The following is a 16443-nucleotide window of genomic DNA, read 5'->3' on the forward strand; positions in this document are numbered from 1 at the left end:
TCCAATGGGGGGATTTGTTAGCCGAGAAGCACGTTTTCGTCGTTGATACAAGGATAAACGCATCGCACGTACTCTGACTTGTGACCTATTTTCCCTCGAAATTTGTCGAAAACAATGCGAATACTCGGTACGCGATTCAGAATTAACGAACTGGCTGATTAGAAGCGTCCTGTCCGCTTCCCCCGAGCCTCACCGTTCCCTCGAATCCCCGGTTTCCGGGGTAATTCGCACCAGTGCTCGTATACGGCCGTATGACGCGCCGCATGCCGCATGCCGCATGTCGCATTCCGCATCGTCTGCATCGCGCGTATGCACCGCTATACGGATGCACAGGCGCCGCATGAACCGCAAACGTGATCCGACAACCCCTTGCATCCGTAAGGATTATCGAGTAATACTAATAACATCTTATCGGTGCGACGCGATACGATGCGACATGGACGCAATGGAACGCAACGATACCGAAATAAATACATGGACGTACGGTTAATTTAACATCGTGTCGCTTTGCACGGAGGGAGTTTTACTCGCGGTACATGTGTAGATATCGATTAGAAAGAGAAGGATTCGTTTCGTACGGTGAATTTCTCGTGTCTCTCGCGTCTTTATATCTGTCGGAAGTAACTATGATTCTGGAAAGGTGATGGTATGTATACGAGTAGCTGTATTATATGTAGTATCCGAGATCAATCCCCGAGAAATCATGGTTAAGTAAGTGGCCAGCTCCTCGTAGTTCCCGCTGCGAGTATCCCTTCAGGGAGGAAAAGCCAAGAATCAGCTCTGCGAGTAACAGTACACCGTGGAATCATCGTAGAGAATACACGAAAGAAAACGTTCTTACGATCCATGCGATCACACTTGAATCAAAGTTTTGCCGCGCAGCGCGAACCTCTCTCTCTCTCTCTCTCTCTCTCCTTAAACATTTCGTCCCCTTTGGTTATACCGCGTAAGGGTGAGAGCTCGAATAGTTTCCTAAACTATCGACTTTGATAATAATGTTAGGACTTAAGGAACAAGTAAAAGAGTGTCGGTGATCGATAAAGAGCTCGGCTCGCGCGTACCATTCCGCCTTTTAATTTCATGTCTAGGTTAGGTGCTGCGTCGCTTCAAGATTAATAGAAAAAAAGGTAAAAGAATAATAAAGGTACATAGGATCGTTCATTCTGGATTACGGAATTTGTTCGGTGGTAGAGCATCTTTTCTCGTTGACGATAACGGTCGGGACTAGAATCATCTGCGCGCCGCGCACCCCTTGTTGTCCGTTCTCTCCCCTCGACCGAGCCCTGATTCCATTGTATTTTGTATCCTTTTTCGACTCGGACTTGAAAACGAAAAAACCTCGGACCAAGAGCCAGGGACGCAATTATCCTGCATTCAGACTGCGACCGATAGCTTCGATCCTTTTTTCGGGGGGGATTCTTGTGTCCTGGATGGGCGGCGATGTTCTATCGGGGAGTTTAACTCGCTATGCTTTTCTACCAGAGATTCAATGATATTGCTCGATCGAATAGAGTACATATTCTCTTCTCGGTAACACAGCCACTTTAAAAGCGTATTTGTTTGTAATTTGTTGGTCGTTATGTACGCGTACGCACTAGGCATACGCATGCCCGTGAATGATAAACGAGGCTCGAATGAAAGTACAGAAAATTAGCAATTGGCAATTTCGAATTGGGCATGTCGAAAGTGCAGCGTTCCTCGCGGCGCGGGGGTTTGGCCGACATCGACGCCGACGGGCCGATCTCGGGACGGGGCGAGCGTTGCGCAGGGGGTTTCCGTGCGCGATGCCACAGCCAACCGACTGGTAGTATCCAGGGGGCTGTTTTCTCCCTCTCAGTTGGCCGCGATTCAGCGCCGGGTGTATGTCCCGTTCGTCGCGGGCTAGAGCGACGCGACGCGACGCGACGCGACGCGACGTCGACGCGACGCGACGCCGACGCGAGAAACACGAGAGTCGTGTTCCGTTGTTGTCTTTCCCGATTAATCGCGTTACGCTAGAAACGCTCGAGTCTTGCGTTTTTCGTCATCTCGAGTTGGATTAGTCGAGTGTCGAATCAAAAGGTGCCAGAAGTCTGAAAAGAGGCCAGCCGAACAAAGCGGAAAAGGACGAGAATCGAAGGGAAACGGGATCGAGAGGTCTTATTTTGAACCGTCAAACTATCAACGCGTTTTACGCAGAATCATCTGTTCGAATTGAATCGGTTCAACGTTTGCACGTGAACGAGTTATCAGGGATGATCGGATGTTGACAACGTTGGACAGAGTTCGTTCCTACGAGTATTCGTTTAATCGATCGAAATAAATAACGTTGCCGTTTCCGCGTCGTGACCGAGCGAACCGAGTTTCCGAGTGGCGGTGGCTGAAAGATTGATTGCGTTAAAGAGGAGGAACTGGTGCACGATCGCTTTATCCGTTCCCGTTCCCGTTCCCGTTCCCGTTCCCGTTCCCGTTCCGATCGAGCTGCGTTTCGGGGGCGTCGAACTAGCTAGTGTTTCCAGCCAGCGAATCAATTTCTACGTGACCAATCGACCCGCACGGAATACGCCATCGCCAGTCGGGACGATTCTAATTAACATCTCTCGATCCCTTTTCCAAAATTCGCCTTTTAAGAGTTTGCCGAACGAATAACAGGCATCAGGATTTTCCAGGGATAACGACCACCTCCGGTCGTATAAAAAATAATCGATAAATACCAGGTTCCTTTCCACTCTGTCAGCTTCGAGTTGAATTTGTTCTCGACGAAAGCTTCTCTAGTCTCGACCGAGTCGCAAGATAAAAAGTGGGTTGGTTTTAACAGAGAAACAACTCGGTAGTCGGTAGTCGGTAGTCGGTATTCGGTAGTCGGTAGTCGTCGAGAAAGACGACGAGTACTCGTCTCGCACTCGTCTAGGTGCGTAGAATAAGTCTCCAGGGACTGAGAGTATAGAACGATCGATTCCAACTTGGAGGATAATTGCTAAAGCCACTGCACCAGTCGCTTCCTAGGCTGAACGGCTGGCTGGTTCTCGGTGGTAATGCATCGTGAAAGGGTGGCTGCGTACTCCAAGATTGTGCCCGATCGCGTCTCGAGTATGAAAGGCACGCGTTACTCTTGAGCGAACCGGGTCGTTTGTGTTCCTTTTCAGCTGCTCTGCAATTAATAACGACGACTTTCGATGACACGGTGTTCTCGAGTGACCTGGATAAGTGTCCGATCCCGATCCCGATTGATAGTCGATTCGAACCGGAAATTAGCTTTCAAGAAAATTGTCGAGGATATTTCCTAGGGCCGAGACGATGCTCCGGAAAGGCAAGAACCTAAATGGGGTAGCATGGAATCGCGAAAAAGGCCCGATAGATTTCCAAACAGTTGCGAACGCTTGTATTTTTAAAAAAAGTTTGAAAAGTCAATTTACACGGCACACACTGCAGTGTTAGTAGCAACTAATTGTATCCGATTACGTATGATATAATCGTCGGATATAAGCATCGTTTGGCTGTAGCCGTCTGCGTCTCCGGCACACCTCTGGCTGCTCTCGAGGTAGCGACACGGAGTTTCCAGTCTGCCGCTGACAGTTAAATTGTTTAACGATTACGTGCAGTGACAAATGACTATCATTGGTTGGACTATTAATCGGAGATTTGATCGTCTATTCGATTACCTGCTCGAACAGGTTCTATCGCCGCGCCGTTACTCGGCCGATTTGCCTTTTTACGAGTTTACAAATGCTTGCCAGGGCACTCGTCTTAAAACTGATCGCGTGAACACGTGGTAAATAGTAATTTAAGAGCGGAGAAACCTTTACGAATATTCTCGATGTAGCTGTAGCTGTTGGAATTTCGAGTACAATTAAAACGGTGATTTCTCCTTTGATTCTTCCAATTGGCTAGGTCCCCAAAGAAAACGTAATTCGAACTCTCTGGATTATCCTAGTACATATCGCGTTTTGCGTGAACGCATTTTCATCGGTGCGGCCGGAGCTGGGACCTCCCATCGGTCTCGACCACAAAATTCCTAGCAGCGAACAATAATTTAAATTAATCGCCGACGCAGATACAACTGATTTAATGCGCGGCTTAATCTGCCTGCTGACACGTTCAGCGTGCGACTCGCGATGAGTTACGGCAATTCACGTGCAAGACAAGATCCATTTACAACGGAGACATTTACGGATTAGCCGAGTACATAGGGTGCCCTCCGTACCTCTGTCTTGGTGCGACGACGAGTGAATTTCCGGATCGACATTACAAAAAACACGCCTTGTTTTCGACAGATTCACACGACGAACCTCGTGTCGAATCGATGCCTATTGACCGTTTTCTTATGCAAACTTTACTTATGGGTATGGGTTAGCTAAATATATTATTGTATATCAGATACGGCACCATTTACGCACGATCACGATATTCTAATGAAATAAATACCACGCTACCCGTGATACCTGCTCGTTCGTATTTTCGCTGAAAAATAACTTAATAATTTTCCGTGCATCAAAATGGTCGACTAATCCGTCGGTAATTATGGTAAATGGGATCGCATCGATGCGTCGCGTCGACTCGCGTCGATTGAATTATCACCGTCTGCCAGAAACAGTGCCGGACTTGGTGATCCGATATCGCACCAGAACCTTTCGATATTGGCAGCAGCACTTCGGCCTCTCAGGAACGAAGAACAATAGGAGCACACCGGCGTGTGTGCCGACCGCTATCTGCACCTACCTCTGTCCCGTTTTGCTTTCGCTCAACTTTCCGTCGAGTTTCACCCTCGATCGTCGGGGCCATGTCGTTTTGCGCCGCATCCTCGATGTATTTCGATACACACGTCACCCACGAGATCCCAGACCTTCGTCCTCTGCAAAACGATTGCATCGCGCGTGAAAATAGCCGAGCTACCCTCCCACTTTGCGTTTTTTTCTCGGCGATGCTTTTCGATGCTTCTCGATACAGTTTTAAAAGCAGTGCTAAGGATAGCAAAGATCGACTCGTACAATGATCAGAAAACTCGAAAATCGACGAATGTCTACCGAATTTAGATTCTCCTTTGTCCCGCTTCATCCAAGACAATTTTCAAAGCACCCGGTACGTGGTCGAGGCTGGTTAGTCGAAAGATTCGGACGAAAGAAAATGTTATTAAGCGGCCTGGGGGGTGGGCTGGAGGAGGGAGATTTTTGCACGCACAGCCAGCCACGGTGACGTTCGCGTCGTCGCCGCCGCTAATGGACCGCGAGTATTTTACAGGCGAGGCTAAAAGCTCCGAGCCATAAAAGTGACGTTTCGTGTACAGGCTATTTATTCGCGCGCAACGCGAGCTGCTACGAGCGTTATTTTTCGCGCCACGGTAACGATAACCACGCCAAGAGGAGTCGCGATTTTCGTTTCGATCGAGTCGCGAAATGTTCTGAATCGAGAATGCCACGCAATCGCAATCGCAATCGCAATCGCAATCGAATCCCGAGCGGTACTTGACGTTACGTTTACGTTACAGAAAAGAGGTTAATAGGTTAATAAAATAGAGATTGTTCTTATAGTTTGAGATAGATCCATCAAGTACTATAAGAAAAGGAGTTTAGATTTTTTTATCACGGAATCTATTTAAGAAAAGTTTCGCGTAGGTACTTGACGCGTAAACTAGCTCGTAACACTTTGGCGTACGAGATTGGCGCACGTAGAACCATCGATCCTTTCATATGCTAAATTCTTAACAACTCTAATTGCCTCTGTTTGCGCGCAATCGTATGTACCCGATAGCCGATATCCGATAACCGATAACCGATAACCGATTACCGATTACCGATTACCGATTACCGATTACCGATTACCGATTACCGATTCGACACGTTCGTAGAGCGCTATAAGCCAATTTGTGCTTTCATAATTAGGTGCGTATGCTACTTCTCCACCGACTAGCGATGACCATTTCAAAATAATCGTGAATTAGCATTTATCGGTTCTCGAGACGCGGCCTTTAAACAACTCGTCCCGTCCGGTATACACCGCGACCAACAGATCTTTCTTCGCAAACTTGTTTACAACCTGTCGATAATGCGTGCTTTTTTAAATTTCTCTTCATTTATTCTCCTTTAGAATATAAGAATAAAGCGCTTTTCCAATCTACTTGGTTCTAACAGCTAACAGCTTTACCCCAGGACTCGTTAAAATCTCGTAATTTTGCTCAAAGTCTAGCTAGAATCGGTCGATTCGCGATTTCACGAGATAGAGATCGAGCTACCGGCTACGGTCGAAAGTTTAATCGATGGATACGCTGCTTCTCGCAGGAGAATCTCTTCAAAGATCCAAGAAGAAAATCAGAGGTGAAGCATGAGGACGTCGACGAGAACATAGTCGGGTCATAGTCGATAATCCGTTTGACGCGACGACTACTAGAAAAGAAATCGACGATAACGAGGAGAGATCTAAGATTCGCTACGGTAATCTTGACAATAATCAAGTAAGACTGACGCGAGCGAAACGATTAATCGCGACAAGTAGAAAAATAAGAAAGAAAAGAGGAGAGGAGAGAGCAAACGATCGATGCGAAAAATGGTATATTTTCGTGTCTCGTTTTTTCGCCAAAAAACCTAACCTCGAACGCGATGGGTCGCAAAAGGTGATTAATAGAAGTTCGGAGAGCCCAGGGATTGACTTTGACTGCAATTTCGAGGAAAAAGAAATATATAGGTGTATATACATATACGTATACATATACATATACATATACATATACATATACAATAGATGTACAATACATGTTCGAGTGCCTCTGAGAAGATTACCGCGCGCTACTGCGACACTTTTTGTCCGAGAAAGGGTGGCGTGGCTGAATCCAGAGAGACGAAGAGATGTCACTGAATCACAGATATTACGTGAGTATCAGGCATGCTAGCCTTCACAGCTTTTAAACTTTCCGAGAGAAGATCAAGTTGGATGTTTTATTTTCCCATTTAGAACGTAGTCTCGTCATCGGTTCAAACTGCTTACATTAAATTACCTATACGTATGTTTAGTTTTATTATATGTTTATACATATAATACAAAGTTAATGCATCAGAGGGTTAGCTTACGATTTCAAATGCATCGATGGACGAAAAAACATGAACGTTACATAGTTCCTTTTCCATAAGTATATGTAGTATTTGTTTCCGCGATAGCGCAACATCTCGCTTAACATGTTTTCCGATAGGAACCTTGTTATATTCCCTTTATTTTTCGCAAGTGGAACTTTTCACTCTCAAGAGTCCAGAACGAGTTGCCGTGACGAATAAACGAAAACGGTCAGACCTAACCGATGCAAAAGTCGGTTACTGGGTTGAAATCTGAAATCGTTTCGAAGCCAAAAGACACGGTTACGTCGCGTCGCATCCGGACTTTGAAAAGTAGGAAACGTAGACAAAGTTTCGCGTTTCGAGTACTGCTCGAGGAGAGGTACGCTATCGTCGTTACATTTCATGCCAATACACAGAGTACACGTTAGCCCTCAGGGGCCGTAGTTGTGTTTGATCGTAGCTGCGGTACGGGTTTAGCGATCCCGAGGTACCCGAGCTAGTTAGTAACGCTATTTCCTATTTTCTATGTAAATAATAAATACACATGTATATTAAAAATAGCAAGCGAGTGAGAAATTTGGCATAGACTCGAAATTCTTTACAATCTCTCCTCCAATCAATTAATTTTCATTTCTAATCGCGAGAGCCAAATATTTACGATTTTCACCGGTGCGTTTTACCGCGATCTTAAGGAATTCGTACACGTCATCGTTCAGCCGTTACATGGAAATACCCTTAACGAGATTTTTCAGTTGTACGGTGATTGTTTAACGGGGAGCGTTTCGTATATTGGAACGGATGGCAGATCACCGATCACGGTTTTAAGTTCAAATAAAACCGTGCCAAGCAGATCCGATAATCTCGACTCTCGACATTTCTCGGCCGAGTCTCGATTGTTTATCGAGATTAATCGATGGTCGTCGCGGTACAGGAGAAAAAGAAGCAAAATGAATCTCTCTCTTCCTCTGCGTAAATCCGCAGCGGATATAGCATAGCACCGCGTCCTGAAACCGGAGGGGGATGATCGCGAGCGAAGAGGGGGATGGTTGGGCTCGCACTGCCAAAACCCGCGACCTAGATACCGATCGACCCACCGACACACATTAGACGGGCTGGGTGCAGAACGCTCCGAGAAAGAGACGGACGGACAACTCGCCTCTTTGCACCGCGTATGCTGCGTTAACAACTCTCTCTATGTATATCACTCTCGATTTTCTTTAAACAGTTTCCTCTTTGTTCTCTATTTACATTTCTTTCTTGATTTATCGTTAATCGTTAATCGTTAATCGTTAATCGTTAATCGTTAATCGTTTATCATTTATCGTTAATCGTTTATCGTTTATCGTTTTGCGTCTTTCAAGTTCTCGACAATTATTTGCGAGGAACAAAATACCGTCTTCAAGGGTGAAAAATGCTAATATGTACTTGCATAATTTCTCCGACTCTAATTATTTCATATAAATATCAGGTATAAGTGGTATTTTCTCAAGTAAACAAGAAAAAAGTGTCCTTTTCCTTGAAGTTTTTCATTGAAAAAGTCAAGAGTGTAGCATTCGTCGAACCGGTTTACATTGCGCGTGCGTTGTCGTGTAAGCGGCTGTGTATTCGCGATGGATACGCGTGAATCTCGACGCGATGCGTGACGCGACAGCCGATGCCCGATGCCCGATGCCCGATAGCCGATCCTAGACAGCAGAGCCACGAGTTAGTTCCGCCTTGATGCGTCCGCAGCCGCACTTGGCGCACAGAGTGCACTTAAAGCGGAGCTGCATCAGCGACTGCTTCCTCTCGCGTTAAACGCGGAAGCCAAGCGTAGACGAAGCTTCGAACGGTGCGCGCATACCGCTCGGAATAGAATCGCGGTTACGCCGCGCCGCGCCGCACCGGCCGTTCGGAGGTCCGCGAGTCGCGAGTAAAAATATTCGAACCGGATTCGTAGATGCGTTCCAGTCGCTCTTACATCGAGGTTTTCCTTAAAAATCACATGATACATACGCGTACTATCGTAGGTGGTAAACTTGGGGAGTGGTAGCTTTATACTACAATTTGTCACTCGATCGGGTAACGGAAATTCTCGCAAACTGACGTTTAAACCATTCGACGTACGATCGAATCGCGGACGCGTTTCGTTTGCCAAACAAGGTTAAATTCTGAATAGAGGTGAGAGATGTTCAAGTACGCGTGTACGCGTCGCGATTACCGAGGTAACCGTTAACAGTCGTAGTCGTTGGCGTTTTGTTCCAAGTTGCGTTTAAAATATAGTAGTGCTACACATATTTTAAAACTGATCAAACTGCTAATAGATAATCGGAAATTTGCCATTTTAACGTGTCGAATTAACGTTCGGAATTCAGCACGGCTGCACCCTCCTGGTTGCAGTTAATCAGCCGTCGCGATAAACTTAACCCTTACAAGTTTGTGGGACAATCCGTTTATGCATATTACTGTTCTAAATGTGACGTTGGGTTATAGGACTTCGTATCTCGTCAAATTTAATGCGGTTACGAGAAAGTTGAAGATTCCGCGAGACCACGCGATCGGGAGCACCGATAGCCAGACCGGAAATGCGATTCTTCTTCTCCTTTTTTCCTTTTTCCTCCTTCCTTCTTACTTCTTACATTTTACATCTTATTTCGTTACACAATGGGTGAGTTCGTGTGTCCGGAGCGATGCACGCACACGACGCCGACGAAGCCGACATGGCCAATGTTTAGATTAAATTTAGGACACCGGTTATAAATTTAGCTTCTTATACACGATATCTCGGGTATACGTGACGTTTTAAACGAAACTGGAGAGCGCGATGAGCGAGGTTCGCGGCGTTATTCCGCCTTAACGATCTGTCGATAATAGGCCTGGAGGGTCATCGAGAGAGGAAAAAGGAAACCGAGGATTGGCCAGGGTGCCAAGATTCAGCGCAGCTGGGTCAGCCAGTCGAGAGGGTTGCTCCCGTTGTGTTCCGATATGCGACCACGGTGTAAAGAGACAGAGTGCCCGAAACAGCCCCATCGCATCGCTTCGCGCCGCGTTCTCTACGTGCTTTCGCTGTGTTAATAATTCCTCCGAGCTGAGCTTCCGCAAGAGAAAGAGGATCCGGTAGGCCAACGGCCAACGTGCCAACAACCTATCTGGCACTGCTCCCTTTTCCAACAGATTATGCCACTCGGTTAAGGATTTTTTGACATTTGTTTGCACTCTTTCGCGACCGTTTGTAAAATTTACTTGGATACACATAGACTCGCGTGGTTGCTTTTTTATACAAGCCGCGATCCTAAGCCAAATTCGTTTCGTTGCAACGCTCTGTTCGTTCCGTTCCGTTCCGTTTACAACAACGAGTTGAGAAACCAGTAACAGAGAAAGACAATCTTTTCCCGACAAAACGTCTTGGAACGAAACATCCATTTCGAGATCAACTTTTGTAAATCCATCCATTTCTTCAAATTCGAATACTCTTGTCCCGACTAGCTTTTTCCATTTCTTTATTGGATTTCTAGTTTTATTCTCCGATTCGCGTTCCGCATCGGACTCGTCGTTTTCCATTCGTTCCGATACATATCTCTAATCCTGATATTCCCGAATCGCAAGACAAACATTTGAAAAACTCGATGCAGCTGCGAACGAAATAATGGCAAGTGGATCCGATTGAATGGGAAACGTAAAACTCGATAAAGTCCGCGACTGTTCACCGCGGTTACCCGAATTCACAGGGTTGTAGCTTCAACGTCTGTTAAAAGTGAAAACGAATCGATAGTTGTCGTACAGATGATTTGCTGTATACTCGGTCAGAAATTGTTCTCAATTTCGAGTGACGAATCCGGGAAATCTCTTAATCGACACACCGAATGGATTTGTCACGTCGGCGTCGGCGTCGGCGTCGCGTCCATTTCATTGAAAGCGAGCATTCGAGCTGCGAGGAGCATCGCAGTCTGTTATCCTACATTCTACTTTAATCGACGTACTCTTGCTCAAAAACATCATCTCGGACGTTTAACAATTATTTGAATAATCCAATAATAAAGACAGTTGCGTTGTATTCAATGTGTATCGAGCAACGTTACAAATTGCACATGTTGGATTTTTTCTCTTATACTACATATACGTACGCACGTATGTACCGTCGCGTCGGCTTTTTCCAATCTCGTTGTATCCAGTATCTAGCCACAGTATATCCAAGAGCACGCTCGCTAGGATGACCGTTGGCGTATTATGCGAAGCCGCGATAGACTCCCATTGTCCAAGAGGCGGTTAGGTCGATAGTTATCATGTTGGTCGGACGGAGGAATAAGAATCCTTTGAAAGATCCAGGAGAAAAGGCGGGTTAGAGGTACGATGACTGACGCACGGCTGGTCGAGGGCTGCGAGATGCGAGATCCGCCACAACCACAGTCACAGCCACGGCCACGGCCACAGCGTCAGGATGTATCAGTGGAGTAACGAGGTCTATACAGAGAACGGGGTTAAGCTGCGCGAAGGTAAGACGTGATTTATGAAACAATTTCCCGTATCCCGAGAGGCTCGTCTCGTCTCGTCTCGTCTCGTCTCGTCTCGTCTCGTCTCGACCGACCCGGCCCGGCTCGGTCTAGCTTCAAACTTACTCGCGGCTAGAACGAACAGTGACTTCCAACGCAAACTCGTTCAACAATTCGAACCCCTTAACCCTATGATCGTTTCGCCCGAGTTTCATTTTTGTATGGAAACCTTCAATCTTGTAACGTCAAATACGATAACGCGTTTGGCTAATTAAACCGTATACAGGTCATCAGCGAGGGTATTTACAGCAGTCCTGCATACTCCATTTTCCTCGTGTAAATTTTGTTTCGTTCAGGAAGTAGCTTGACACTGAGCGATTTAGAAATATAAATGGAGCTGCGAAAAAGTTTCTGGTTCCGTGGCACACTGGAAATAGAAACAGTTATTGGAAAGGAACTCTTGCGTACGTCTACACCTATTCGTGTTACAGCAGTGTTGGTAAAACTTTCTGCCCTCTAATATTATTTGCGACGCGACGATGAAAAGTTTAGAGATGGTTTGCAACGAAATCAATAAGATTCAACGACCCATGTTTATCTTGAAAGAACTGAACTTGACGTTATTAGTCGCAAGTCTCGCATCGATAATAACGATATACCTACGCGTATAATTTGTATATATATAAAAATATGAAAAAATAATGACGAAGTAAAAGCCAGGGTTTGCGCACGATCCACAAAAAACGAAACGAAACGAAACGAAACGAAACGAAACGAAACGAAACGAAACGAAACGAAACGAAACGAAACGGTTAGGCGTTCAGATTCCACATCGAAGGAATCAGGATATTAGACGCGTCCACCTTGGACGAGAAAGCAAGTGGACGTGTAATTCCGGTAGACTTCCGGTTTTAAAACGGGTCGAATCGATCGACGAAGGTCGAGTGACCCGAATAACCCGTCGATTGAATTTCTGCGCGATTATTTATTTAGGCGGACCTCGTCGACCGTGCAATCTCGAGGCGTCCCAGTGGCAGGAAGATGAAGACAGAGGGCGGAGAACGAACAGAAGGGCGGAGAAACGATCCGCTGGAGAGATACGGGCGGGCAATGATCGATTTTAATTTCCGGCCGCTTGGCGAAATAAATTGAAATTGTCTGTACCCGGTCGCGGTCGCGGTCGCGGTCGCGGTCGCCTCGACTCTGCGCGTACATGCATGTGTACCGTATCAATGTCAGGGGATTAGTAGAAACAATTATCTGGTTACGTGTAATGCGAATCTCTTCGAAAAAGATGGTAGAATATTTGTATTCGTAGAGGAAATATTCGATCGTTTGTCCATCGCGATGACTGCTGCTAAAATTTTTAGCTTTTCACCGGTGAATCCAAAAGGGACCGAGCACTCTGGTCGCTCGTCGACGGTTTGCTTTACATTTTTTTTCCTCCGGCATTCGCGACCTTTTCGTCTTTCTGGATCTTAGCGACGCGGGAGGTGGGCACAAAATGAGAATTACCGCTTACCGTCGCGATCCTGGGGACTCTGTTCCTCTACCGCAGTGCCCGTAAAAACGCCGCACTGCAGAGCGCGAAGGACTTTGGAAAACGCTCGGATAGCGTGACCCAGATGCACCCCCCGTCGAACGATACGCGGTGACACACGTGTCGTATAGGCTAGTTCGTTCTCATAGTCGAGAGACTAGACGAGACAAGATCAGACGAATCGAGAAACGCTAGGAAACGAATGAATCATATCGAATAAAATGGAATTTATTTCTCTATGCAACGCCAACGTAACGCTACACGAGACGAGACGAGACGAGACGAGACGAGACGAGACAAAACGAGACATGATGTAGACGACGCGATGCGACGCGACGCAGAAGAAAGTCAATTAATTAGTAACGGGCAACCGACTAGGTCGAAGAACGAACGCGTCGACGCCGATGTCGGGAAACACGACAGGACGGGATTAATTATCCGGTAAAGCGAGGCGCGGTTCAACTCGTGTTAGAAGCACGGGACAATTCTAGAGACACGCTCGCGTCCTGCTATTGTTCGTCGTCGAATCGGATATTGTTGTTTTGGAGCTCAATACGTCCTGTCGCGAGCGACTCGACCGCTTTTAAGTGTGAACTCGGAGCTCGGTAACGCGTTGAGCGTCAAGACGCATTGAACGCAAGTCCGGCGAAAGGGAGATCCATTACAAAGGGAAACGGTAAATCACCGAGGAAAATGGGTAGCTTGTCGATAAGGAGATCGCGAGTAGAGCGGGGCCTGTGGTAGCTGGTAGCGAGCACTGTGCTGGAATTTCCGACTGGCATGCTACCAAGTCGCGAACAATATACTTTGAAATTACCTTGAAAAATAACTCGTTTTAACCGATATTGTTCTTTCCCTGTTTCCGATTACGTCTCGGCCTCGCGTTACCCCAGCCCTTCCAAAATTAATTTACATTTCGATTTTGTTGCAACGACATCGGCAACTTGGTCTCTATATGTACTCTATATCCGAGCACTCGTCGCGAGACCACCGAACACGTGACAGCAAATTACGACGAATCGCCATTAGTTTTCGACGAATAGGAATCGCAAAGGGGGTGGTTCTCGAACCGTAAATATGCCAAAACGTGGCTCGGATCCGGGACACGCACATTAGGTAGCGTCGTAAATATCGAGCAAATTCGATAATTATGACTTGGTAGACCCAAGAGACTGTAAGATGCGCCACGATGGGCCAATTTGTCCAAATAAGGAACCCATTGGTCTTTCGATCCTTTTGCTCGTCGTACAAAAACCACCTCGCCACGCCACGCCACGCCACGCCACGCCACGCCACACCAAGTCACGCTACGCCTCGAGGAGAAACTTCGAAATAGCTACAATTAGAATTCTTAGGGTTCTTTTCGGAGAGATGTTGGCGGCGCGGGCGCAACGCAACGTACCACCAATGGATCCGTCGTGTCGCGTCACTTTCAACGGGTACAAATAAAACGCGATAAACTAGCATTTTATCATTTTTTATTATTAGGAGCTTGGCGAAATACAATATTTCTCCAAACAATACCGGATGAAGAAATTTTCAATCGCGATTAAAGAATTTTTAACGTCGATTCCCGAAACCTCGAACCTCGAACCTCGAACCTCGTGTTAACGTTGTACAATTATTTGGTTGCAACGGAACGTAGTACCCGTTCTATGTTAACCGAGTATCTCCGAGTGCAAGGGCTGACTCAGAAAGTTACAGTTAACCGATGCGTAAGAAATATTGCGTCGTTCAATAGGTATGCCGAAATAGCGATCCGTGGCTACAAACTTTCGTACCGTCCATATTTCCTGCGTAATGTTGGTTAGAGGTCGAGTCGAGTCGAGTCGAATAAACAAGTGAAGCTTGTAACGCGTACCGGTGCAATGCACAAGTTGTAGCAGGTCCCCCATTGTAGACTTGGTCGGTACGTAGGTGAAATTTCACGTGTCTTTTAGTTATCTTGCAACAATTTTAGTTTCAACTTGTAACCCGCGTGCTCGCGTCAAGATTTGGACAGTTGCGGCAAGGAAATCGTTGGTGAAATCGATGTTAGAAACAACGCGACGCGACGCGACTAGAGCGAGGATAGAATGAAATACGTTCAAAGTCTGGAAAGTGTCTGGTCGCGAGTCGAGTGTGTCGAGACATTTCCACGACGACCCTTTGCTCCCCCGTTTCTCTCGCCTTTCGATGTTTTCCTAAACTCCTTCCCAGTGTACGGAACGACAGATTTAACGGCTCATACGTCCTGAGATATCTTTGATATTTATTTAGCCAGGGCTTGCAAGACGATAAATTCAACGAGTAAACTACAGCGTGCCTATTTCGACCTTTCGGATAAGGGTGTATAATTTAAGAACAAGGGAGAAGAAGTTAGGTAACGATCTCAATTCGAGATACGTCCCTCTACCTCAACCGTAACACGACGCCAAACCTTTCGAATGGAACTAGTAGAAATCTTCCTACTACTCGTCTTCGAAATCTTACCTCCACCCTGATCTCCTTGTCCTCCGCTTCAACTTTTCCAAGAATCCCCCTCGGTTCGCTCGAACGCTAGTTTTTCAGGCCAACCAAGAGTAATTTATGGACCACTGGCGAGATATTGTAAACGATGCTGCGTACCACTACTTTCTTTCGAATCCTTTTTCTCGAAGCTTACGGCAAAACGATCTGCTAATCGTTTGTATTCGTTACGATCAACTCGGATATCGAAATTGACTCCGATTCTCGAGTACACATCGAACTTGATCCCCCATTCTTATTGTTAGCTAGAACGGAAATATGGGAAAGAGGTTCGTTGTGCGGCCCGGGAACGCCTATTACGCTAAAGACCGGCAATTAAGTTGGCGGATCTCCTTTTGTTTCGCGGTCGGAAACTCGATTCGACTGGACTCGCATCCTCCGCGCGAGAATCCACCGACGTTGACGCCGACGCGACTCGTTCATAACACCCATAACACGTCTCGTTTCCAGACGTATCGTGCTATCGACAGGTGTCGACGAGTCTCTCTCTAGTACGAAAAGTGGAGGAACGACAATGAAGATGCATCTCCGCGAAAGGAGAATCCGGCTAGAGTCCGATAGAAAAGAGGAAAAGGCTGTTTCGGTAGCAATGTTCGAACAACGCTAACGATGAGTCGTAGTTTCGTTGCTTGGTTTGCTATACCGTTATGGCGCGACATTCTTTGGTAAATCGGTTACGGATGGATAGAGGTGAAACGAAACTCGAGTCCTATGACAACTTTGAATAAAGTTAGTCGACGTTACCCGAGGACCCGCGTCGACTACGACGCTTACGGCTGCGCCGCAGTCGCCGAAAGATAGCAGGAATGGCGGACAGCCGCGAGGCCGTTTACGAAACCGACCTCCCAAGCGTTCACGAATAACCACGAGCCACGAAAAAGATGCAGGGGAAAAAAGAGTTGGA

General features: G+C 46.5%; 2 protein-coding genes across 15 annotated transcripts in view; one reads left to right on the forward strand and one right to left on the reverse strand.

The window, feature by feature from the left end:
• LOC128880078 (mediator of RNA polymerase II transcription subunit 20) overlaps positions 1–16443 on the reverse strand; it is a 47282-nt gene that overhangs the window by 1303 nt on the left and 29536 nt on the right. The window lies entirely within an intron of this gene.
• Positions 959–16443, forward strand: part of LOC128880067 (facilitated trehalose transporter Tret1-2 homolog) — a 40553-nt gene continuing 25068 nt past the window's right edge. The window contains exons 1-3 of one of the 14 annotated variants that reach the window (XM_054129750.1): positions 959–2136; positions 2632–2779; positions 6158–6842. In XM_054129750.1, the coding sequence (XP_053985725.1) occupies positions 6819–6842 (24 nt within the window). In that variant the 5' untranslated portion in view covers positions 959–2136; positions 2632–2779; positions 6158–6818. Of the gene's footprint in view, positions 2780–4852; positions 5859–6107; positions 6843–11042; positions 11495–16443 lie in introns of those variants that run through there. The other 13 variants (XM_054129751.1, XM_054129754.1, XM_054129759.1 and 10 more) reach the window with 13 other exon arrangements.

The sequence above is a fragment of the Hylaeus volcanicus genome, chromosome 7 (genome assembly GCF_026283585.1).
Source record: "Hylaeus volcanicus isolate JK05 chromosome 7, UHH_iyHylVolc1.0_haploid, whole genome shotgun sequence".
In the NCBI taxonomy this organism is placed as follows: domain Eukaryota; kingdom Metazoa; phylum Arthropoda; class Insecta; order Hymenoptera; family Colletidae; genus Hylaeus; species Hylaeus volcanicus.